The sequence below is a fragment of the Caloenas nicobarica genome, chromosome 19 (genome assembly GCF_036013445.1).
Source record: "Caloenas nicobarica isolate bCalNic1 chromosome 19, bCalNic1.hap1, whole genome shotgun sequence".
NCBI lineage: Eukaryota > Metazoa > Chordata > Aves > Columbiformes > Columbidae > Caloenas > Caloenas nicobarica.
Genome location: NC_088263.1, coordinates 4,400,434 through 4,423,637, shown reverse-complemented (window position 1 = coordinate 4,423,637; position 23,204 = coordinate 4,400,434). Strand labels below are relative to the sequence as shown.

The 23,204-nt window shown below is 51.6% G+C and overlaps 1 protein-coding gene across 1 annotated transcript in view; it reads left to right on the top strand.

The window, feature by feature from the left end:
- The first annotated feature begins 1,969 nt into the window (after positions 1-1,969).
- ASTN2 (astrotactin 2) overlaps positions 1,970-23,204 on the top strand; it is a 318,934-nt gene continuing 297,699 nt past the window's right edge. Inside the window, exon 1 of the mRNA XM_065648278.1 lies at positions 1,970-2,306. Coding sequence (XP_065504350.1) covers positions 1,970-2,306 — 337 coding nt within the window. The remainder of the gene's footprint in view (positions 2,307-23,204) is intronic.

The window sequence follows — 23,204 nt, the reverse complement described above, 5'->3', positions numbered from 1 at the left end:
ATGTCTCCACTTATGGCACACATGCACATGGAGTTGTGTGGTAAGCGGCTACAAGATCGAAGTAACAGGGATGGTGCTTTAAACAGACATAGATATTTTTCAGGATTTCCAGTTCTAAAAAAATACAAAAAATGTACTTCACGTTTTAGACATACTGCCTACTAGGGTGTCATTTTGCGTATCTGTGCAGGATTGTTTCTTTGCTCTTTTTCCTAGAAGAATTTTCAAAACTAGGGAAAATAAATCAGCATGTACCCTGCTGGTGCCTGGAAATCAGTACTGACAACAATCTAAGCCAGTCCAAAAATCTATCCTTTCCCCCTTTAGAAAAAAATTAAAAAAAAAAAAGGAGGGAAACCTTTTTTTCCTACTATTACAGTTTTCCCAACCAAGAGCTGCCATTTAGGGCTGCATTTTTGCTTGATTTTTTTTTTTTTTTTTTTTTTTTTCCCCAGCATGCCTGGAAACTTTATCCCTCCCAGTTAGGCAGCTCTGGGGTCTCACATTAAACTGTTTATAACTAGTTGCCTGTTTGCCTGTGAGCAGTTTCTGGTTTCTCTCTATTCGTGAAGCTGGAAATAGGCACCGTATGCGCACCGACACTCTTATGGCGGGGGCTGCAGCTTGTTAGGGTTGTGAGCTGGAGCTGCAGCTGCTCCTGGAGCAGGGACTGGCCCCTGGGAACGGTGCTTGAGCTGTTTGTTTGCTGGATTTCACATTCTTTGCCATTCTGCCCTTGTTGTGGTTTTAACATTTGATGACCTAGGTATCTCAGAAGGCTGTTTTGCCTCAATAGGCATGTGATGAATTGATCTTAATTAGCTTGTGGAAATAATATAAACCTGAGCGTTAAGCGTGCTTTGTTAGGGTTTTGACATCTTCTTTTATATGTACATCTACAAATAAAAATCAGGTAGATTAGCAGTCACTAGCAAATTATTGTTGTGAGTCATTGACTCATAACTACCGTAGGCTGCCTCTCCTGTCTTGGTTAGTCACGCCTGACCGTGGGCAGAAGTTCATGCGGTGCTGGGGTTAACCGTGTCCGTTTTGCCCATAGGGACAGAGTTTGCCTCTGAACTAATCCCCATCATTCCAGCTTCCTTGCTGGAAGAGCCAGGTGTGTCTCTTGTGGCTCAAGGCAGAGTGTGAGCCAAACCCGTAGCAATGGAGCTCACCTGGTTTGTCTTCAAACACAAACTCCAGCCCTTGGGTGGCACCAGGACATCCGTGGGGTGGACAGATGTAGGAATCTGCGATCAGACCTCAGCATCATTTCATTCCTCTGGCTCCCATTTAAACATCAGCTGTTAAAGACCAGATCAAAAATCTTTGTCAGAAGCCACCAGTTTGTCTTCTCCAGGCTTGTCATTGCGAGCCATCTTCACGTGCCCTGCACTCTGGAGGTGCTTATTCACTTTTAAATGGCTAATAACTAGTAAAAGCTCACGGGAAGCACATTTCTGTGCTATTGCACCTTGGCATTTGCCCAAAAGCAAGGAGTAGTCTGCAGGTGCGCGTGGTGATGTGAGGAGGCAGGCACGCACGGGAAACCTGGATTTTGTGAATTAGGAACAGGTGAGGTGCCCAGGTGGGAGCAACGTGGTACCAGGAGAGCGCGGGCGGGCGGACGAGGCCGAACCGGGCCGGACGGCGGGGAAGCGCCGCGGCCGCAGGTACCGCGGAGCCGGGGAAGGTAACGGCGTCAAAGTGCCGGGGCAAGAGCCGAGCAGAGCGGGGCCCGTTCCACCGGGGGCGCTGCCCCGCCGCTCCCCCCCGCAACCCGCGGGCAGGGTCCGTCGGCCGCCGGGGAGCGGCAGAGGGTCCCCGGAGCCGCGATTCGGCGGGGAGGGGGCGGCGGGGCGGGCCGGGAGGCGGAGCCGGGCGGCGGCGGCGGCAGCGGGCTGGGGCGGCTCAGTGCTCCCGGCTCCGCTCGCCTCGGCTCTCCTGCGCCTGGCTCCGGCCCGGCATGGCCGCCCCGCCGCGCCGCCGCCTCCTCTCCGCCGCGCCGCCCGCCCCGCTGCTGCTGCTGCTGCTGCTGCCGCCGGTGATGTCGGGCGGCGGGCCCGGTGCGGCGGCGGCGGCGGCGTCGCGGGAACCCCCCGGTCCCTGCCGCGTGAAAACGGTCACGGTGTCCACGCTGCCGGTGCTCCGCGAGAACGACATCAGCTGGAGCGGCGCCCCGCCGCCCGCCGCCGCTGCCGCCGCCGACTCCCGCTTGCTGCTCTTCGTCCGCAGCGAGCTGCCCGGCCGCGTCGCCGTGCAGGACGACCTGGACAACACCGAGCTGCCCTTCTTCACCCTCGGTAGGAGCCCGCAGCGCATCCCCCGCCGCGTCCCGTCCCGCCGGTACCCCCCACCCCAGCCCGCGCCTCCCGGGGTGGCGGAGCAGCCCGGTGCGGGTTGTCTCTTTGCTGCGCCGGGATATTTGTTCACCCCTCCCATATCATGGACAGCTTGCTTGTGTTTGGAGCTTTCTAACGCTGCCCTTGCTGCACCCTTTTTTTTTTTTTTTTTTTTTTTTTGAGCGGGGGGGTTGGGACGGATTTTTTGGCAGGGCCTGAGGGCTCCTGCCTTTTAAAATCGCTGGGAGTAAAGCGTCTCCGCTCAGGCTGTAAAGTGATGGGTGCTGCCTCTTGTGCTCCAACTTGAAGGCTTCGCCCTGGAGGAGGAACCGCTGAGCCTGGGAGAACGGGAGAGGCTGTTTTCCTAACCAGAGCCTAATTTTATAAATGCTTCGTTTTAATTCTTGAAGCTTGCTCTTGCTTCACACGCAACTCCAGTGCCTGGGTCTGTGGTGAACGCCTGCAGACTTTCCTCCTGTCTCAGTTTTTGTGGGGAGGGGGATGGGACTAGAAATAATTCTGTTGTCGTGCTTTCATCTTGATGCCGGATCCTGTTGTCACAGATGGGGTGCCCGAGCTGCCTCTTGTCACTTTTATCCTTTTCACGTGCCTTAATCAGCCTGGGGATCCTCCAAGGGAACTGTTGAGAATGCCGTATGGACAGCGTGGTGTTTACTCTGCCAGGTCATCGAAGGTTTTTTGTTGATCTTTATCTACTAGCTTGCTTGCTTTTCGGTGCCTGAACCAAGGATAATTCGAGTACCTGCTTAACTTTGGGTCTGAGCTACCGCTTGGCACCGTGGGGTTGTGATTTCCAGCGCGTTGCCCCGCATGCATCAGGCGTGTCGAGGTGTGCCCGGTGGGCATCTACCGCAATTCCCTTCCCAAACCTTGTGGAAGCGATTGCCGTTCGCTGGGTGTGATGTGTCAGCGGAGAAAAATGACTGATTGTGTCTCCCGGTCCTGTCATTTTACCTTCTGTGAGGCTTCGTTGTAGCAAGAGAGTGTAATAAATAAGTTGATGGTACTTCTTGAGCCTCTTGGGTTCTGGCTTTGCACTGTGGCTTCCTTAGACATGGTTGGTCAACCACAAAAATCTCAAACAAAGCAGATACTCTATTTCAAGTAATAAAAGTGAAAAATCAAAGGCTTGATGCAGTAGGAATGACATTTACCTTACAGTGATTAAAAGTAACAAGAAGTTTCATGGTTCACCGAGTTGAATTTTCAGATTAGAGTATAGTTTCTTCAGGGACTGGGTGCGAATTGCGCACTGATCTAAATATATCAGAAGGCAAAGAAACCCCTCTGTGTGTAGCTTAGGTAATAGCTCAAGTTGCAGGAGAGAAATTTGTCTTGATAGATCAGAGACATGATCTTGTATAGCAAATCCTATTTCTGTGAGTGACTGCCAGTAAAGAGACCATGTCTTGGGTCTAAAAAATTCTCTTTTGCTTTCCTGGCATATTGGTTATGTGTCTACTCTTCGATATGTAGCACGTCTTGTGCAAAACTGTGTTTTTGTTGATGCCCCTTCACAGACAAAAGACCCCCAAACGTCCCCTCATTTTCCCCTGAACCCGCAGGCATCAAGCGGATCGGAAGATAAATGGGAGCTTTGCCCATGGTGGGATGGCTTCATCACCGTCCTGAGATTAATCAGCACGTTACCTCCAGAGAAGGTAAAACACTTGTCCTTCCCCAAGGTCTAGCTCATGAATTGCTGTGGATGCTCTGATATTTCAAATTTGTTGCATTTCTTCCCGTCTCCTGGTGTGGCAACTGAGTCTCACTCGCAGTTAACTCTTTTCTGGGTGAGTGCTGTAGAGGATTTCTGCCGGCTTGTTTTTCTAGTGCAGGAAGTAAGGCCGGAGTTTTCTATCGTGGTTTTTTTCCCCACTGCATCATTTTCTGAGTTCATCGGTGGTTGGGAACCCGGGAGCTGCTGCTGCCTTGTAATGGGCTCTTGGAGGTGAAAATCACATTACACGTGGGAGGTCAGCCGAATGGCTTTGCTGTGATTTGAGGGCAGGAATTGCTTTAAACAGTGGCTTCTCTTTGCCAAAACCTTTGATAGCCCTTACTGTTAGCTGATTTCTGATGCTTATGTGTACTTACCCGTTGCTGAACATGTTTAGTGGCTGTTTGGGCCTGAGTTTAGGAAGACACGTTAAGAGCTGACATTCTGCCGATTGCAAATGTGTTCAAAGGTCCTAAATGTATTTGAGTCGAGGCTCTTGCTGCTGGCAAAGACTGCTTTCTGGCCTCGTGGGGGTAAGGATGTGGTGGGAAGACCTCCTAAAACACACAGCTTGGGACAGCCACCCTGACTGGCATCCTGGAGGGATTTTGGGGAGAGGGAGAGGAAAAAACCCCAAAAACAAAACCAAAAAACCCAAACACAACAAAACAAAAAAAGACCCAAACAAAAAACCCCAAACAAACAAACAAAATCCCCAAAACCCAAACAACAAAAAAACCCCAAACCATGAAGCAGGCAGAGCGGAGTCCTGGTGCTAATACTACAGTCTCTGAAGTGAAATAAGCTGAGAATAAATTGAGGCCACCCTGTTCTGCAGGGCTCAAAAGTCTTTCCAGACCAGGGAGCACAAAATAAAACATTGCCTTGCTTATTGCCTTGCTTGGCGGCGATGCGTTTGTTTAAGCCTGTGTTTAAGCAGGCAATCTGTAGTCCTGGGTCTGCTCAGCAGCTCCCAGCTTAATAAGTCTCCTGACGCTGGAGTGGTTCTTGTGCTTCTCAGTGCTCCTTTGCATTAAAGGAGGGTGGGGAATCTGTGGCTAAAGGCTGGCAGGTGCCAGAGCCTTGTCTGCAGCAGTGGGAAACTTGGAATCATCGAATCGCTAAGGCTGGAAAAGACCTTTAAGATCATAGAGTCCAGCTGTAAACTTAACACTAAGTCCGCCACTAAACCATGTCCCTAAAAGCACCTCATCTTCTGCTGGGCTTAAGGGCTGACCAAGTTAAAATGGGCTGAGGAGAGAGATGCTCTGAGTCGGTGGGTGGTACAAAGCGCGCGCGGTGCTGTGTGTCCCTTTTCTTTACAGGATTCCTCCTTCAAGGGAGAAAGACAACTTCTGTTCCCTGACAATATGAGGTTTTATTTCCTTAGTATAAGCGCATAAAGTGAGAGTTTCCAGGGTTGCATCCCTGCCTGCCGGGAGCCGGCTCTGCAGCGGGTACAGACTGCACACAGCCTCCGGCAAGCAGGAGAGGAGCCCAGGAGGGAATGGTTTCGTCTTCTCCCAACAGAGGTAGAAAACTTCGTTTCCCTGTTGCATCCTTCCCGAGCTGCAGCAGGGGACCTGCCGCTGAAACGCCAGTCGGCAGCTCTGGTTTGCTCGTTGTCACTTCTTCAGCGGGGTCTCTGAGTTTCTGTATTTCCTATGCCTCGGTTCATTTTTTCTCTCTTGCGTTGGAGACAAGAAGGATGTTTCTCCCCCTATCCCCCAGTTATATTACTATAAAATTACCCAGCAAAGCACAGTGGTGGCAGGAAATGACAAATGTAACTTTGCCACCAATGCATTATGAATTGCTGTGCGTCCCCTTTCCTGAAAAAGCATCCTGCCCTTTCCTTAACCTTGGATACAACTGATGCTTTGCGGTATTTTTTTTTTTTTCCCCTCTAATTCTTCTAGTGTTACGCTGGCAAATGGTGCAGCCTATCCTTGACTTTATTCTTGTACAATGAGGTCTCTCTAAGGTATGTATCTTGATTTAGTCAGCAGCCATGTGTTCTGTACAATAGCTGCTCCACAAGCAGCGTAGCCTGCTTTAAGTGCAATTCAGGGAATGAAGCAGTTAGCTTCTGAGCTAATTTAGATGAGCTCTGTCTATGTGTGAGCAGATATATATACATATAGAGGAGAGGGAAGGAAAGAGACAGACAAATTTTCACCAGGGCTCTTACCCGGTAGTGGCTTATGTAAGAACAGTTTACTACACACTTCTCATAAGTGGCTGTAATGGATGCTGTCTGACGGGTGTCTGCAGCGCTACAAGGTGCTTTGTTTCGGTGGTTGTCAGGAAAGTTGCTTGTGCATCTACTTTATGGGTGTCCCACCGTGGACCCTGTGTGTGGTGGGTGATTATCCCCTACTTCTCAAAGCTGTGCCTCTTTTCTTTCTTAACTTTTCCTGATGCTGTCTACTGACTTGAACAACTCCTCTTTAGGGTAAGAACGCATTAAAATAAGGGAAGGTGCTTAGTTCCCTGCAGATTGTTTGAATTCACTGCTTTTTCTGCAAATAGTTGAGCAGGGTTTTGCCACCCTTGCTTTTGCCAACAGCTCCTGTTTTTGCAGAACGAGGTGGCGAGGCGGGGGGGTTACCTGGGGAGCACCGGCGGGACCGAAGCTTTTCAATGCTGCTGTTGAGAAGCACCGTTCTGCGCTTTGAGTTGGGTTGTGAGATCTGGAGCAGCATCGTGTGGGTAGCAGAGAGTGTGGGCGCCCAGCGTGAGACCCTGCTCATCAGGGCACCATTTCTAAGAACTGGGTTGTCTCTGCAGAGAGAAGCCGATGAGCAAAGTTTGGTTTTGACACCTCCCTGTTCTGTTAACTCTCTACCGCAAGACTTGAAGAACTGCGCTGCAGGTCTGGCCAGAGGTTTGGTTAATCAAGGTAGCCCAAGGTGTAAAGAGTCACGTATTTCACAAGGCAAGTGGAAGGAGCCAAAAAGCCCCAACGAAGTGGTACAGGGAAGATGAGATGTGTCGATGGGCTCCTTGGGATGAGGAGCAGGGGGGATGTAGACCCGAGAGCAAGGGCTGTTCCCTCCCCCTTCATGCCCAGCCTGGGGTCTGGGCCAGGTCCCTGGTGATGGGGGCTATGGGGAAGAACAAAAACCTTCTGGTAGCATTTTCCTCCCCTCTTTGTATGAAGCCATATGATTATCGAAGCTTTCCAGGCTGTTGGGTTTTTGTAGTTGGAAAGGGAATGAGGCAGAGCCTGGCTTGGGCTGGGGTCGTGCTGGAGATGTGGGTCCTGAGCTCGAGATCTGCCCGTTGTGGTGGCAGGAGAGGTGAGCTCTGTAGCACGCGGAAAGGCTGGAGGCACGAATGAAAATGGGTCAGTCCTCAGATGACTGCATCCCCCTGCAAAGGCAAGTTTGAACGTGGCTTGTCCAGCACGGTGGGATGTGGACTTGCGGGGATTTTGCTTCATATCAGGTATTTTCTGGGGTGAGAATCTCAGTTAAAACCAGCGATCTGTAAGTGAGTGTGGCAGGCTGTGCTCAGGGAGTTGCTGCTTTCCAAGAGTACCCGCGTTGACCAGCTAGTGGCAACAGAAGATTAGCTATGGAGAGAGGAGCCGCTTGCTGCAGCTGAGCTGTCGGGCTGGAGCGAGGCTGACGGCTGGGGATCCCCCTGCTCCCCCCTTCCTCCCATGTGATGGCAGCGATGTTTCCATGATGCTGGTGTGCCAGAGACTTTTGTAGCTCTTCTGCTGGAGGAAAAAACCCATGCTTTTCTTCAGAATTAAGTGGGGAGTTTGTATTTCTCTATTGAGGCTGGGGAGGTGAGTGACCTTTGAGTGCCACCACGCAGATAGATGTTATCTCCAAAACTTGCAGCCTTGTCCTTTCTAAGCCCTGAAAGTGTGAACCCTGGCTGTGCGATGGAGAAGCCTTGGTGCTGCCTCGGTGATATGGTGCTGGTGTGCGGTGTTGGCTGGCTGTGAAACCGGGCTGAGCCCTCGGGCTTGCCTGGTGTAACAGGAGTTCAGGCAGGGGACTGGCTGGGACAGGAGGAGAACAGATTGATGCCACTTGTGGGAACGATGAGGGATTGATCTTATGCTACCTTGACATACACGTTAGCAGTTGCAGGTGGCTTGAGAAACACCTACCATCACACCAAAATGCCTTGTAGAGCGTGGGGGTAGGCTGGGGTTGGAAAGGAGAGGTGAAGAAAATGGAAATGCTGTGATTTACGCCTTTCATCGTCTGTAATACCCACAGTACGGCTCGTGTCGGGAGTGTCCTGCTGTGGTTGCAACCATCTAAAATGGGGAATGAGGAGCTTTAGTCACTGCTCCCCGGTCCTGCTCCAGTGAGGTCAGTGCCGGCATCGAGCAGAGACGATTCTTGCGTGTAACCAGCTTAAGAAATGGTGCCACTTAAAAGAATTGAATGCTTGTGCTGCTGCTCGGGTCTCAGCTAATGTGGTTAAGGTTTCCAGTGTCCAGACAGTATGGAGACACTTAATGGTATTGAAGAAGGAGGATGGCATGTGGAGGGGATGAGCAGCGATCTTGGCTGCCTGCATCTGCACTGGCTGGATGAGGCTGTCAGGGTGTCCCCTGGGAAGGAGACAGGTGGGGGGAAAAAAAAAAATCACAGAATAAATGATTTTGGCCTATCAGCCCCATTGGGCACCTTCCCTGTATGGCGTGCAAGAAGCACTACATCCAGCGTACTTACCCCGCTGCGATCGGGGAGGAGGGAGGGATTCCTTGCAGGAGGAGGTTGGGCTGCAACTGCCTGCGAGAAGATGGGGCAGATAAGATTTGGAGCCAGGGCTCTGCCTGTGGGCAGAGGCGACTGGTAGGGAGGAAGACAGACCGATGAGTTCCCCTCTGTTTCTCATTATCTGCTCCCTACCAGTCTTGCACCTCTCCCTCTGTGCTTCCACCTCTCCCATCTCCGCGCAAGACAAAGTCTGTATGAAACCGCCACTGGCTTTGAAAGCAGCAGCAAAAGGGGAGAAATTTTCCATTAGCAGCATCAGCAGTAAAAGAGATTTTTTTTTTTTTTTCCCAGTCACCTGGTAACTGCTGTATTTAGGAAGATTACTGAGCTGATGGTGTTGCTCCTAGGCATGTGCACGGGAGCGATCCTGTGCAGAGGGGGAGCTGGGGCTGGTGTGCGCAGGCAGGTGGGGTGGTGGAGGTTAGTTGTGCATCGCTCTGCAGGGAGAGGGGACCCGCTGGGCCCAGCACCTCCTGTGCACCCTCGTCTGTTCTTCCAGTGCATGAAAATGAAATGGAAATTGCATCGCCAGCTGCAGTGGGGGAGCGGAGTGTGGCTCCCTGGGGCAGAGGGAGTCGTAGAATCATTTTGGTTGGAAAAGATCATCGAGTCCAACCATTAACCTAACTCTAGCACTAAACCATGTCCCTAAGAACCTTATCTCTGCCCCTTTTAAGCCCCTCTAGGGATGGTGACTCAGCCACTTCCCTGGGCAGCCTGTTCCAATGCCCAACAACACTTTCTGGGGGGAAATTTGGGACAGGCTGGTGGCTTTCATGCCCAATACCTTTCTTTCTCTGGGTCTGGCGAGATATGTCTATGGAGGGGCCCTGCCCTGGCAGCAAAGACCCTGTGGACTAACTGGGGATGTGAACCCTCCCTCCCAAAGGCCAGTGGCCCCAGGACTGCAGAACTGGGGTGCAGGGAGACCCAAGGTTTGCCCCCAGCCCTGCTGCTGGCATCACACTCCTTGTTCCTCCACCTCTAATGTCTTGGGAAGTCTGGACAGAGAGAGGTGCCCAGGAGGAGCGAGGTATTGGGAAGGTGATCCAAAAAGTGGGTGCACATTCCCCTCCCTCTTTTCCATGCCATCCAAACCAGGCAGCCTATGGTCAGGCTGTGTCCACAGACTCGTTTGTAGCAATTCAAGCATCAATTAGGCTTCCAAAAAACGTAGACACCATTTCCTTCCCTCCCTCCCAGGGACAGGCAGCAGTTTGAGCCAAAGCAGCATGCTGGGCTTTACCTCCCTGTGCCTGGGGCTTTGCTGGTCCAGGCTCTGGTGTGGTCTGGTGTCCCCCAGCCCCAGGGCCACCCACTGAATGCAGCAAACATCTCCCATCGTCTTCTGGAGGAGGTGCTTGAGGTGGGCATCGTGGGGTCCCCAGGAGATGCCAGCACTGGGTACCACTCCATTAAGCTCGGCTCAACCCACATAGCCTCCTGGCCCGTGCCGGGGTTGGTCTTTGGGACAGGAGGCTATGTGGTAGGTCCAGCCGAAGAGGAGGGATGCTGTCAAGTTGCCAATCACAGCAGTGGCGTTTTGGGGACCCGACAGGTGCGTTTGCGAGTGAGATGTCTTGCAGTGATGACGTTGGCCTTATCCGTGCAGGCAGGTCCTTGTCTGCTGTGACTGGAAGGGCACCGGCTGCTCCATCTACTGTGTTCACATCAGGGGCTTCAGCATTTTTCATCCCCCGCAGAGCGGAGGGACGGCTGGAGGGGCGTATTTGTCACCCGAAGAGCCCCTGGGCTTCGGCTGAACTTTTGTGTTCTACCAATAAAACCGTGCTAGGAAACGTGTGCTGTAACAAAGCCCACGGATATAATACATCCGTATCATACTGTACCTTTCATCTTGAAGGATTCCCGAGGAGCTTTACAAACTCGCTGTGCCGCAGCCTGCCGGGGTGACTGAATGCTCTCGGGAACGCTGAGGTCTAATCTCTACGGTAGCGCGTCCCCCTCGCAGGGGGAACTTTATCAAGTCTGATCTCGGACTAACGCTGCGCTGGGTGTTTTCCTCTAAGCCTGAGTTTCTCAGGAGAAAAAGTAAAACCATGTAGCTGCTTGTTATGCAAAAACGGGGAAGAAATATTCTTGCTGGGGCAGTAGGTGTGAGTGGGTGTTACTTTAGAGCAGCTTCAACAGCTTTGGATATTGGTAGGAAAAGTGTTCACAGCGGAACGTGCCCTCTGTGCAGCCCCAAGAAAAGGGGTAATAAAGTTTGAGCGCTTGAGAAATTGCTTCTGGGCATAGGTAGAGTGGCAAAGTTCAGCTGACGGGCACGGGGGCTGCTGCCAGGGCAGGCTGTAAATGGCTGCCTGAAATACTTGGTGTGCAAGTCTTTTGTCACCCAGCGTCCCCGTCTGTCACCGCAGAGACAGTCCCTGAGCCAGGTGATGTCATGTCCATGTCCTGCGTCCTTTGGCAGCATCTGGGCTGCTGCTGGTCCCACCGCCTGCAGGGTGGGCGCAGGGAAGGGCGATGCAGCCTCAGGTACCCAGGGTGGTCACCAGCTCCAATTTGGTTTATTTTCATCTGTTCTTGCCTTACCTGGAGCTGTGGGGGTGGTGGGTGGTGTCTGAAGCTGCTGTCGAGGGTGGCAGAGCCTGAAAATCAAAACTGAAAGTGGGATAAGCGGCACTAAATAAAGCCATCGTCAGAGGCATATGCTTGGAAAGCACAGGTTAGCTGCAGTCTATTTTTGTTTGGAGTGGTACATGCTCAGCATGTTTTGTTTAGCGGTTTGTTTATGGGATGTATTTTCCCATCCTGTGTAGCTCCTCAAATGTGTGCTATAAACAAACAGTAAAATGAAAAGCAGCCTGTACGTGTTCCCATTAAACGCATCCAGGGGATCCGGGGTGTGTACAGGGCTGAGGTGCCCGCCAGCCTTGGGTCCTTGATTAAAGGGGGGACAACATGCCAACAAGGGAGGTTATTTTGTCATGTTTGAGTGTGGGATTTACTGTGGGTGCCCTGGGATGGAGCAGGGAGCGTCTTCATCCATTTGTTCTTGCACTGGAGGCTCCAAATCTTTTTGCGCTCATACCCGAGGGGAACAGGTGTTGTCACCTTCAGCTCCTTTAGCTTTGCCTCCTTGCCTGGAATCCATTGAGATAGTTCCTCAGTCCAACAAGAACGGGACGTGGTGTTGCCAGCGTAGTTCATGGACCTTGGACATTAAGAGCCTTCAGTATCGATTGAATTTCAAAAAGGCAATAGAGGTTTGTGGTTGTTTTTACTGTCGTTGTTGCAGTTGCATGCCTTGTACTGGATCAACAGCCATGTGTTTCTTGCTTTAATTTTTCTGAGCACGATCAGAGGGGCCAGAAGTGTATTTAATTAAATAGCAACAGCCTTGCCTTTTAACACAATTCAAGAAACTGGAGCTGCTTGAAGACACAAACTCCATTACATTGCTTTACATCTTATCACAACCCAGCGCTTGCTGTTCCCTCCTCTTCTGTTCTTCCCTCTCCCCAGACAGGCAGCACCGTTGTCCTTACTGTGTTCCTGGCTTCTGCTGTGTCGGAGGAGGAAATCCATGACCCGGTGGGATGGCAGCTGGGAGGGAGGTCGGGGACGCTGCCTGTAGGGGCTGCTCGTCGCCAGCTTGGGGTCCCGCCGGAGCAGCGGTTTGCACGACAGACACGCTGCTGCTCCTCCTTGTACTCAATTTTATTCTGCTTTTGTAGCAGCCGCCTTTGCCGCTTAGTCGACAAGCTGTTCCTTAACGTACCGTGGCCCAGCGGCGTGCGGGAACAGGGATGCGAGCTGGGATTTGGGATGCAAGCTCTGTGAGGTACGGGGATGCTGCCGGACTCTGCTCTGCTCCCCGAAATCACGTTTGCTGCCCAAAATTCTGCATGCCGAGGGAGGTTTTCTCTGTTGCCTAGGCTCGCTGTAAAGACTCTTGTAAAACCTTTTCCCTCCTTGCCGATGAAGGGTTTTACAGCGTGTTGCAATGAGCCACTTAAACGCAAAACCGGAGGAAAAAATCCTGTTTGCAGCACTCCTCCCAGCTGAGCTGGGGTGAGATACGGGGTGTTTGCAGGGGATGCCGAAGGAAGGTTGAGCCTCGTGAGAGCCTTCCCTTTGCAGAACAACACGTCCGTGTTTCTCCTGTGGCCTTTCCCAGCTGCATTGCCTCCCCAAAACCATGTTCCCTGCTGCTCGTCAGGCTTCTCTGCCAGTTTGGGGTGTGCCCCGAGTCATGTAAACCAAATATTTTTGTAGACCTTGGTCTCCAAAGCCTCTGTCCTGCAGGAACGGTGCAAATTTGTCCGCGGATACCTGGCCCATATCTGAAGCAGCTCTGTGGTCACCTCCCTGGGAAGGGTGTCCCAAATGTCCCCGTGTCCCACAGCCCCTCTCTGCAGGGAGCTGGTGTGGGGCAGCATCTCCCCCCTGCTGCTGGAGGGGTTTGGGCTGTGAAGGAAGGTGACGTTTTTGCCGTGACTCGAAAGGCGAGGGTTTTCCCTGGATGCGGGGCTGCGTTTTTTAATCACTGCTTGTTTTCTCTACAAAACTACTCCAAAGGCACCTGAGGGCAAACCAGCAGGTGTTAATATTCTTCTCCCTTTGCTGCTGTTGGATGGGGGAAGAATTTAGAACCGAGAAAAGCTGTTATTTGAAAGCAGTGCTTCTCGCCTCGGCTGTGGCAGCTGGAGGGCAGGTGAGACCTGGGCGAGAGGAGGGATGCTCTGGACCTGGCCGGGGAACAAGCTGCAGCTTTAATTTGGCTGGTAATGGCCGTGCAGCGTTTCCCCAGTCTTCTCCATGCTCTCGTTCTTCCAACTCTATGCAAATATTTGCAGCAGTTAGGGAGCCGCTCGGGGAGATTTTTATGCTTTGCATGAACTGAGTTAGAGGGAAAGGTTTGGCCAGGAGAATGGTCTCACGATGGGCACAGAGATCTATCAGCAGCCTCTGCAGTGGCCAGCTGAGGGTGAGCATCAGGGCACGGGTCCCTGGAGCGTCCCGTGGAGGTTCGTTCCTGCGGGATGCTCTGTTGCACATAGCTGCAATAAGCGTCTGTGTGTCCTGACCGAGCTGAAAGGGTCCCACAGCAGCTCCCGAGGGGCTCCTGCATCTCTGTAAAGCGTTGATGGAGACGTTGCATTCTGCTGCGCACAGATGGGCTCGGGCGAAGGGAGAGGGAGGTTTTGCTTTGAGGTCTCACGGACACGCCGAGCGCTGACCAGGGGCCGGCGCAGAGGGAGGGATGCTTCTGTTAATTAGCGCTAGATGAAAGGAAAACTTGTCTTTATTCAAAGAGTGGCTTGTTCCAGTTTCATCGCAGCCCCTCAGTTCTGAGCTTTAAAGTTGGGCGTATGTGTGAACAATAAGTTTGGAAAGATGTTTTGAAGCCGAAATGGCAGCATTGTTATAAAAATGCTGAAGGGGAGTTGCGACACTGTTTTGAAGATGAAAGTATTTTTACGATCTTAAACTGACACATTTAGAAGGAAAGGAAAAGAAAAAAGGCAAGAAAAAGAAAGTTTGCACTAAAGACAGCTCTCAGCAAGATTTCCCTGGCCAGAATGAAGTGCGACCATCCCTGAAGATCGATGAAGACCCCTTGAGGTGCTGCTGGCTTTGACTGTCACGCGGGTGACCCTGCGTCCCGTGCAGCGAAGTGAGCAGCTCCTGCTGGTGTTACTGGGATGTGCTGGGCAGGATGAGCCCTGCACAGCCCTGACGGAGGGAGCACTGGGTGTCCCCTGCCACCCAGACACTTAATTTTCTGTAGGCAGCTGATGGGAGCAGCAGGAGGAGGGTGTGAGATGGGATGCTGATGGAGCATGGCCATGTGCTGGTCCCATCCTTGCTGCCTGAGCGATGCCCTCGCCAATTCTGACCCCAGCAGCGCTCGCTGCAGTTGGCGTTGGTCTGTGAAAACACATCGTTCACAGCTGTGAACCTGGCTGGACCTGGCTATCCCACATATCAACGGAGTCATCTAAGGGCTGTTCTTGGGCTGCACCAGGATTGGGAGGGTGAAGGGCTGGTGGGTCTGGGCATTTCCAGCACCGTGGGCTCTGTCACAGCCTCTCCCAATGCCTGGCTCCCCCATCCCCACGTTGCACCTTGCCAGTTTAAGCTGCAGTCCCTTTGCCCAGCCCAAACACGAAGGTGTCTGGGGTGTCTAATGGGGTTCTGCAAAGTGACCCTCGGCTTTCTCGGCTGCCTGCAGCTCCTCTCAGCCAGGATGGCAAACAGCGTCATTGATTGCTCACCCACCACCTTTTCTTGGGATTGTCTTTTCCGTGACCACCTAAATGCACCGGCTTGTGGTGATGGGTTTTTTAAATTCCCATCAAGCTCTAGTTTCCATTACACTCTCTCAGATACCCAGGGGCCTCGGAGCGGGTGCCCTGTAATTAAAAGCCATCTATTGCGGTGGCTGAGGGGGCTGGGTGAGTTACAGGGCCACGAGCCCTGGTCTGCTGCAGAAGAGCTGTCAGGCAGTTCCTTCGTTACGCACCAAAAATTCCTCTTCAGCCCCCAGCTTTGTCTTCCTGCCAGCCCTGGATTCCAGATTTATTTCAGGGTCTTTTCTTTTGGGCTCGGGTGGGTGTGGAGCATGTATTTTTTGCCATGTGAGTCTGACAAGCCCTTGGGGAGGATGAGTGGGTGTCTTGAAGCGTTAAGGAGAAACTTGGCAAGTACTTCAGCTCCAGGGATCTCTTTGCATTTTTGGCTGCATCTGCTTTTTTTGTCCTGCTGCTCTTCAACTTTTCTGGACCAGCAAAGTCACATCCTGGCAGCGCTGCCATCCAGGAATAACACTGCTCCTGTTCCTCGAAGGTCTGGCCGTGGAGACTAGATGGTTTCTGTGGTTTCTCCCAAGGTTTTTGGGTGCTGGATGGGGCAGTCCTGGGCTCCCTCTGCCCAGCACTCCCAAATCCAAGTGTTAACCACGGATGGGGACAGTCTTGCCTTCCCTGCGTCATGGAGGAGGGTCCTTCGCTCTTGGAGCTGGGATGGAGATGGGCAGGAAGGTGCTCGAAGTTGGCTGCACAAGGGGACAACCATACATGCATGTGATGCTTGGCTGCTTCTCAAAAGGAGAGGCTATTCTGAGCCTTTTCGAGGTGCTATATTTCATATCGTGTCTTGTTCCATGCCTCCCAGCTTGGTTCCTGGCCTTTTATGTGGGATTTGGGATCTGGTCTCGGGAGGTGAAAGCCATCTCTTAGCTGTGTTGGAGGTCAGGGGAAGAGCTTCCCTCCATGGTCTGTACTGCACTGCAGTAAAAGGAAGCATACAGGAGTGTGCATATTCAGCTGGTGGAAAATACAGGATTTTTGAGTCATTCTGGAATTGTCGTCTTGGCTTTGCTGCTGACTCATGAAATGACCTCGACTGAGCGAGTGCACCTCCTGTACCTCTCCCTGTACCTCCTTCCCAGACATCAGGAGGAGATTTTTTACAATGACGGTGGTGAAACACTGGCACAGGTTGCCCGGAGGGGTGGGCAGCAGGAGAGCAGGATGCTGCTGTAGTGGCCGATGGCTGTAACGCAGTGTCCCGTTTGGGTTTTTTTCTCTACTTTAGTGTGCTAAAAATGATCTGTGCAGTCGAAAGTTCCCCTCCTCTCTCCCACGTGCACACGCAGCTCCCGATCTCTGCGGGAGAGTGACAGCTTCTCTAATTAGGCAGCCGAGGAGGTAACCTTAGCAACTCCACGCCGGTGCTGGGGACCATCTCTGGCTGCCCTTGGAGATGGCGTGTCTGGTGTTCCAATGGCCTCTCACGAGGGCAGCAGAGCTCGGGCTGCCTGCATGTGCATCTTCCCCTCAACACCGTTTTTTATGGCTGGTGGTGTCTCCCACGTAAAGCAAGACTTGGCAGTGCTGGGTTAATGGCTGGACTTGATGATCTTCAAGGTCTTTTCCAACCAAAATTGATTCTGTGATTGCGTAAGAGCGGGTACAGGAGGAAGCACCCATGTCCCATCGCTGCTGGTGTTCCCGCTGATGCGCAGGCTGGGTGCGATACCTGCCGCAGTGCTGGGGATGGGTGCTCTGGTGGCTGTGGGCAGAACTGGGAGGGAACTGATGTGGAAGGGGGTGCTGAGTCTGCTTCTGCAGCGGTGGTGCCCCCTGTGCTGTGCGTGGGGCTTGGGGCTGCATCGGGGGCAGCTCTGAAGATCCAGGAGAGCAGGGACCTGCAATCCAGGAGCACAGAGCTTGGCTTGTCCCACCTCCTTACATTGCAGGTGATGGGAGCTGATAGCTGGTGCTGACCAGGGCTTGGAGGGTGGTTGCAAGCACAGTAGAGTCCGTATTTGCTGCAAAACAACCGCTGGTGTCCTGTGCCGTGGGAGCTGAGAGCCTGCGCTGCAGCATCTCCATCCCTCCACCCTCCCCGTCCCTGCATCGCGACGCAGCGGCTGCACCACTGAGCGCTCCCTTAAAATCTCAATGTGCCGCCTGCCCTGTGGCCTGCAAGGGGCTTTGGCTGCTCGAAACAGTGCTCGGAAATACTTTTTTTTTATAGCAGCTGGGAGCGAGCCAGGGCGAAAATGAGCTGAGGCCGCTGAAGGGAGATAAGCTGAGACGTAAACTGTGATTTTCTGCCCTGTGAGCCCTATGCATGGATTTCATCTTTTAATGGAAGTGCAGTAAATAAAAGCCATTTTCACAATAAGCCGAGCAACAGGTCATAAGTGTCTGAGCTACTGAAATTGATAGAAGTGAGCTAAGCGTAACAAATCTCCCAAAATTGCACCAGACTCCACTTGTATCTAGTCCCTTCCTGCATCTCACCAATTATAGCAAACGGCAATTATTTCTGAGCCAGAGCTTTCTCTGAATAAAACCTCAGTCAAACTGCAGATGCTTTATCTTCTTTTCAAATAGATTTGTACCGGAGGAAAAACCCCTAGTGGGGAGAAATCCCATTTGAAGGGGCTTTCCCGAGCAGTGTTTGCAGAGATGCTGGACATGCATGGAAGCGTAAATTTGCCCGATCTGTAGTTTGCTGGCTCTGGCTGAGAGGGGAATGCAGGGAGACGTCAAGCACGTTCCCTTTCGAATGTCACTTGTGTCTTCGTTAGGATGAAGCGGGGGCTGGGGATGTGCTGTGACCGTCTTGCTGCTGGGCTGCTCTTGGTGATGGGCCCCAGTGCAGTGTTGACTTTTTCCTCCCCCTTCCAGTTAAAGTGATTTGTCTCTTCCTGGTCCCCAATATCAGGCTCCCTGCTGGTACCTAGTGATGCTTCTGGGATGTAAAGCAGACTCTCAAGTCCACACTCAGGCTAAACGCTAACACTTTGGTCCCATATAACCTCTATGCTTTTTTTAGAAACATCTCTGCCGCGGAGCCTTGGGGATGCACCTGCAGCAGGGATAGCGCGTGGGGTGAAATCTCCTTGTTTCTGCACCACTTGGTCCGATTTGAGGGGCTTACCTGGGAATTTACTTGAGTTTATTTGCAAGTGCTTTTAAAGAGCGACTTATATGATACATGGAGATGCGGCATCGCTGGTTTTACATGCTTAGTCCCCAGCCCAAACTCAAATAACGTGGTCTTCACTGTTGCTTCTGGCGTTGCGGTGTTTGAGCGAGGTGGACTGCAGGGCTCTCGGAGGAGGGTTGTGCAGGTGGCTGTTGCTGTGTGTACGGTGAATGGCTGTGCCGAGGCACGAGGCATCTCAGCCCCAATGTTTTTCTGTACGTAGGAATGAAACGCGGTGCTTGGGATTTGTTGGAAGCGTGCTCCCGCTGTTAGATGGTGCTAGAGATGCTGACGAAGAAGTGCCACAAGATAGCGGGTGTATGAAGCTCAACTGGCTTTCTGATTGATGTCATTAGTGCTCCCTACTGAAAAATCCCTGGGAAGCTGGACGCTTTCTGTCTCTGGATTTCTCCAGAAGTTTTAGCTGAACAGCTTCTCATTAGGTGCGTAGAGGCTGCTAATGTGGCACCCTCCTGGGTCCCTGAAAAAAATTGCAAGGTCTTAAATTGCCCAAGAACTGATTTGTCTCTCTCGTGGTGTTGTTAGCGAAGTGCATCACTCGAGTATTTTGCAATGCCTGGAAGCCTGTGGGATGGGACAGGGTGGCCGCATCTCCTGCCACGGCGCTGGGGCCGCCGCTCGGTGAGGTTTTCCTGGCACGGGTGGGATGAGAAATCACCAACGGGGAGCGATGAGCGTTGTTCAGTGATGCGTCCTCCCCTGTCACGGGGGAGCAGGGTTTGATTGATTTACTCTATGTTAGCTTCGCATGAAGAAAACTGTTGGTTATTTTTTTTTTTTTCTTAGACTTGGGAATTACATTTATTTTTTCCCCCTCTTGGAGGTTTGTTAATGAAAAGCACTGAACCAGCTTCTCTTCAATTTAATTTGCTAGTGTGAGCTGGCGGCGCTCCCCCCCTCAAGCACCCCCCCAAAATATATGTCAGATATTTGCTGAGAGGCTTCCAGGGCTGCCTCCGAGACAGGCTGCACGCACCATCCTGCCCGCAGATGTTCTCCATAAACTTTGTATCTTGGTGCTTGCAGGCAAATACACGTGAGTGTGGCTGGAGTCCCCGTGTCCAGTTTGGAGAAGGAGCGTGTGTGTGTGTGATGTCCTCATGGGCAGCTCGCAGGGGGAGTTTTTGGGGAAAGCATCCCTTGGAGACAGCGTGAACCATGGTTCTCTGCCGAGGCAGCAGATGGAGGGGGGAAAGCATTGAAAAGCAGTGAAAAGCTGTATTTCAGACCTCTCCAGGGCTTTCCTGGCATGGGGAGGGGAGGGTTGGCTGGTGACGGGTCTCAGGGTGATGACAAGGGCCGGTGTGAGTGACCTCCAGCTGGGAGAGGAGGTGAAGGGTCTGGGTGGGCAAGATCTCGGCACTGGCCAGGCTGCGAGTGCCTGTTTTGCCAAATTCAGAAAAAAAAAAAATGAAGTCTACGCCTTTCTGTGTCCTCGTGCCTTTCTTTGGAGAGGTGATGCAGGTTGTTAATTAAATTTCGAGTGTTCCCCAAGTAGCTTTTTCCTTCCCGTGTGCATGTAGGCAGCCCTGCCGTCAGCATCTCTGCTGCCCTGGGGCGGCACCGTCACTGGATTTGGAGCTGGGAAAAGCAGCCCTGCTCCCTGTGGGTGCTGCAGTGCTGGCTTAGCTGTTAGCAGGAGCAGGGATGTGAACAGGCTTCGCGATCTCCGTTGCCATCTCTCTGCCAGCTGTGGCGCATCTGGCTCTTCCCTCCCGGTCCAGCAGCAGCCGGGGCTCTCCGCATCCTGCCGCAGGGATGCGGCTTTGTCGTCCTCCTTTGGAGTCTCCTCTGTTGGCAATATTGGAGGCAAATCAACTAAAATATAGGATCAGCATGGTTATTCAGACATCCACCTTCCTCTGGCGAGCAGTTTAGGGTGCAGAACATGTTCATTTACTCGCCTAAACAGAATTTCATCGTCCACCTCCAGCGGTGCCTAAGGAATTCAGACGAAGGTGCTCGACCTCGTCAGCCGCAGCAAACCAAAACGTTTCCCTAACGCAGTTTTGGCCCCCGTGAACCTTTTTTCAATTTGGGAAGCGCTGTCTTTGTTTCCCTTTGCCTCGCCAGCTGTAATCCCTGCCTGGCTGTGCCCCTTACTGGGTAGCCATTTATTTTCCTTAATCTTTTATGAAGCACTTTTATCATAAGCTTTCTGAAAATCCACTGAAATTAGACCCTCTAAATCACCTTCATCTATTTTAAAGGCTTTTGCAGATAATACTGCCAGGTTGCTTAGCATGCCTCTTTTCCACCATTCCTTAAGGAAGTTGCATTGCCTTGACCTGTTCAGATTATACTTTGCTGGTTTCTATATTGGCTGACCCCTAATCAGAGTCTGAGTGAAGTTCCTGCTCTCCTGCAGTTTGGTATTTAACTCTGCAGTCCTGGAACCGTCGTCTTCTGCTTTTTAAAAATAATAATAATAAAAAATACCGCAGCTGTCTTACTGTTTGCATAGCTTTTAGGAAAAGCATCCAGAGCTTGCTGGATATTGTGAGAATTATATTGGTGTTTGGTACAACTCTGTATCTGAGCTAAGAAACCTTTTCAGGTGTAAAGGACTGAAATTACCTTGGCTGCTGAGACGCACAAATTTTGCTAAGTAGCTGTAACTTGTGAGAAACCTCACTGTATGCCTCTGCAATAGCTTTTCTGATAGTTTGTGCCTCATTTCATGTCGGGGGGAGCATTTTTTCCTGGAGATGCTGATGTGGGGAGGGCTGTGGATGAGCCGGCTGCCCGCAGACAGTGGGCTTAGGTCAGTCCTGTGCGCACGGAGGAGCGAGGCTGGTGCACAGCCCAACGCTGTGCTGGGAATTATAATTTTTTTCCTTGTGTGGTAAAAAAAAGCCCATTCTCAAGGCGTGTGCCTGTGGCCTTTCCCCGGTGTGAAAGCTTGGGGAAAAATAACGTTGGCTGACCAGCTCTCTGTATTTGGGGAAATAAAGGCTATTCAGAGCAAAGCCCCCCACATTGCAGGCTCGGGCGTAACTGTATCCAGCAGTTGGAAGCTGTGATTAGATAAATCCAGGCTGAAAATGAAGCACAAATCTCCAAATGAAATTAGCTGGCCGGTGTCGGGCGGGGGGTCGTGCTGCGTGATTGCCGCCATCTCTCCTGCCTGCGTCTTTGGGAACAGCCAATTTCGGGAAGAGCTGCTCACGTGGCGGCTCTCTCCCGTACTCCAACTGCTGGAAGGCTACAACAGCCATAATATTGCTTTTTTTGTTGTTTGTGTGGTGGCGTTTTTTTTTTTCCTGCTTCCTACAAATAAATTAAGCTTTCTTCCCAGATTTCTCAGGAAAGGCAGGACACGGGAGGGATGTCGTTGAATAGAAAAATCCATCCTCCCCGGCATCCTTCCTCCTTCCCCCTCCATCCCCTCAGTCTTTTCCGCAAGGTGAAATGCCGCAGCGGAGATGGAAATGGAGTTTTGGTGTCTGTGCTCCCAAAGGCTGCTCGCAGCTGGGGAAATGCATCATCGTCCCGCTGGGCTCCCGGGCTCATCCCTCCTGGGGCTGCTCGCTGGCTGGTGAGCAATGACACGGACCAAAGGGGTTACTGACGATGTCCTCGGGTCAATGGGATGCTGGTCCCATCAAGTACTTATAATGGAGAGAGTATCTCTAGGAGCAAGGATTTATTTATTGTGTCTGGCCTGGCAGGGGTAATTTGGAATTGCAAGGAGTAAGTAACCAGATTTTCATTTTCTGCGGGCAATGCCAAGTAAAAATGTATGAGTCTATTTCTTTTTTATTGTTTAGAAGAAAAGAGACCTCACACCCTACACAATGGGGTGGGCTTTATATTAAAAATCGAGGTTAAAGCCTAGGGGCAAAGCTACAGAAGCCTTGTAAGACAGAGTCCAGGACATTTTCCCCAGTAATCTCAGGGTGGAAGAGCTGTTGACCCCAAGATGGGCTTGTAGAGAGAGGAAAATTGTGTTGTCCCCCATCCTCTCACCCCCAGTCTCCTTTCCTGCAGGACTCAGTGAATATTGTTGCCATCAGCCCATGGGAGACTTTATCTTCTGCATCAACTTGTCGGGGTGTGGATCAGGCTCTCCGGGAGATTTCCTCCTGCTGAAGCGTTACGTCTCGTGCTGTGCTAATGAAGAAAGATGCATCAAAGGTCTCAGTTTTAACAAGGGGAAAATTGAGCCCATGTTGCCCATCAAGGCATGTGTATACACACGTATGTATGTGTGTATATAAAAGCCTATTTAAACATGTTGGCCAATGTATTAAAAATAATTGTTATTGGTTCCACAAATTACTGGCAATATTGCTATGGCTGTATTACAGCCTAAATTTTCGCTTGATTGCTACCACATAATTTTTAGCAAATAATCAAAGCGTTCTAACTTAAATATTGTCACAGTATCCTTTTAATAGGCAAATGAGGTAATTATAATCTCCTTGGATAATAGGATAGATTCTACCTACCAATGTGCACCTGGTGCCATCCTTCCTGCTTGAGCTTTTACAGGGTTGCTTTTGTCTGGGAAGAGTTTGTCCACAGGCTGGGGATAAAATCTGAAATAACGTGCAGGCTTCAGCCCTGCTCCGAGCACAAGGAGCTTGTGGCAAAGCAAGTGTTTCTGGCATGGTGCTGGCTTTTTAAAACAAACTTTCAATCTCTTGCAGCCCCGCAAACTGGAATCTTCTCAGAGTTGCTTTCCAGCTCTGCAAATTGAATTTTGTGTGTGAGAGGCAGCAAGGGGCAGCGGGCAGCTGGTGCTGGGCACGGGCAGGGATTCGCATCACAGTTGTCTTTGGCGCCCACCAGCTCTGCAGCATCTTTCCCCTCCAAATACACCCCATGAGTATTCACGTTCCCCGTGAATTGGGGTATATGGGGAAGGGCAGG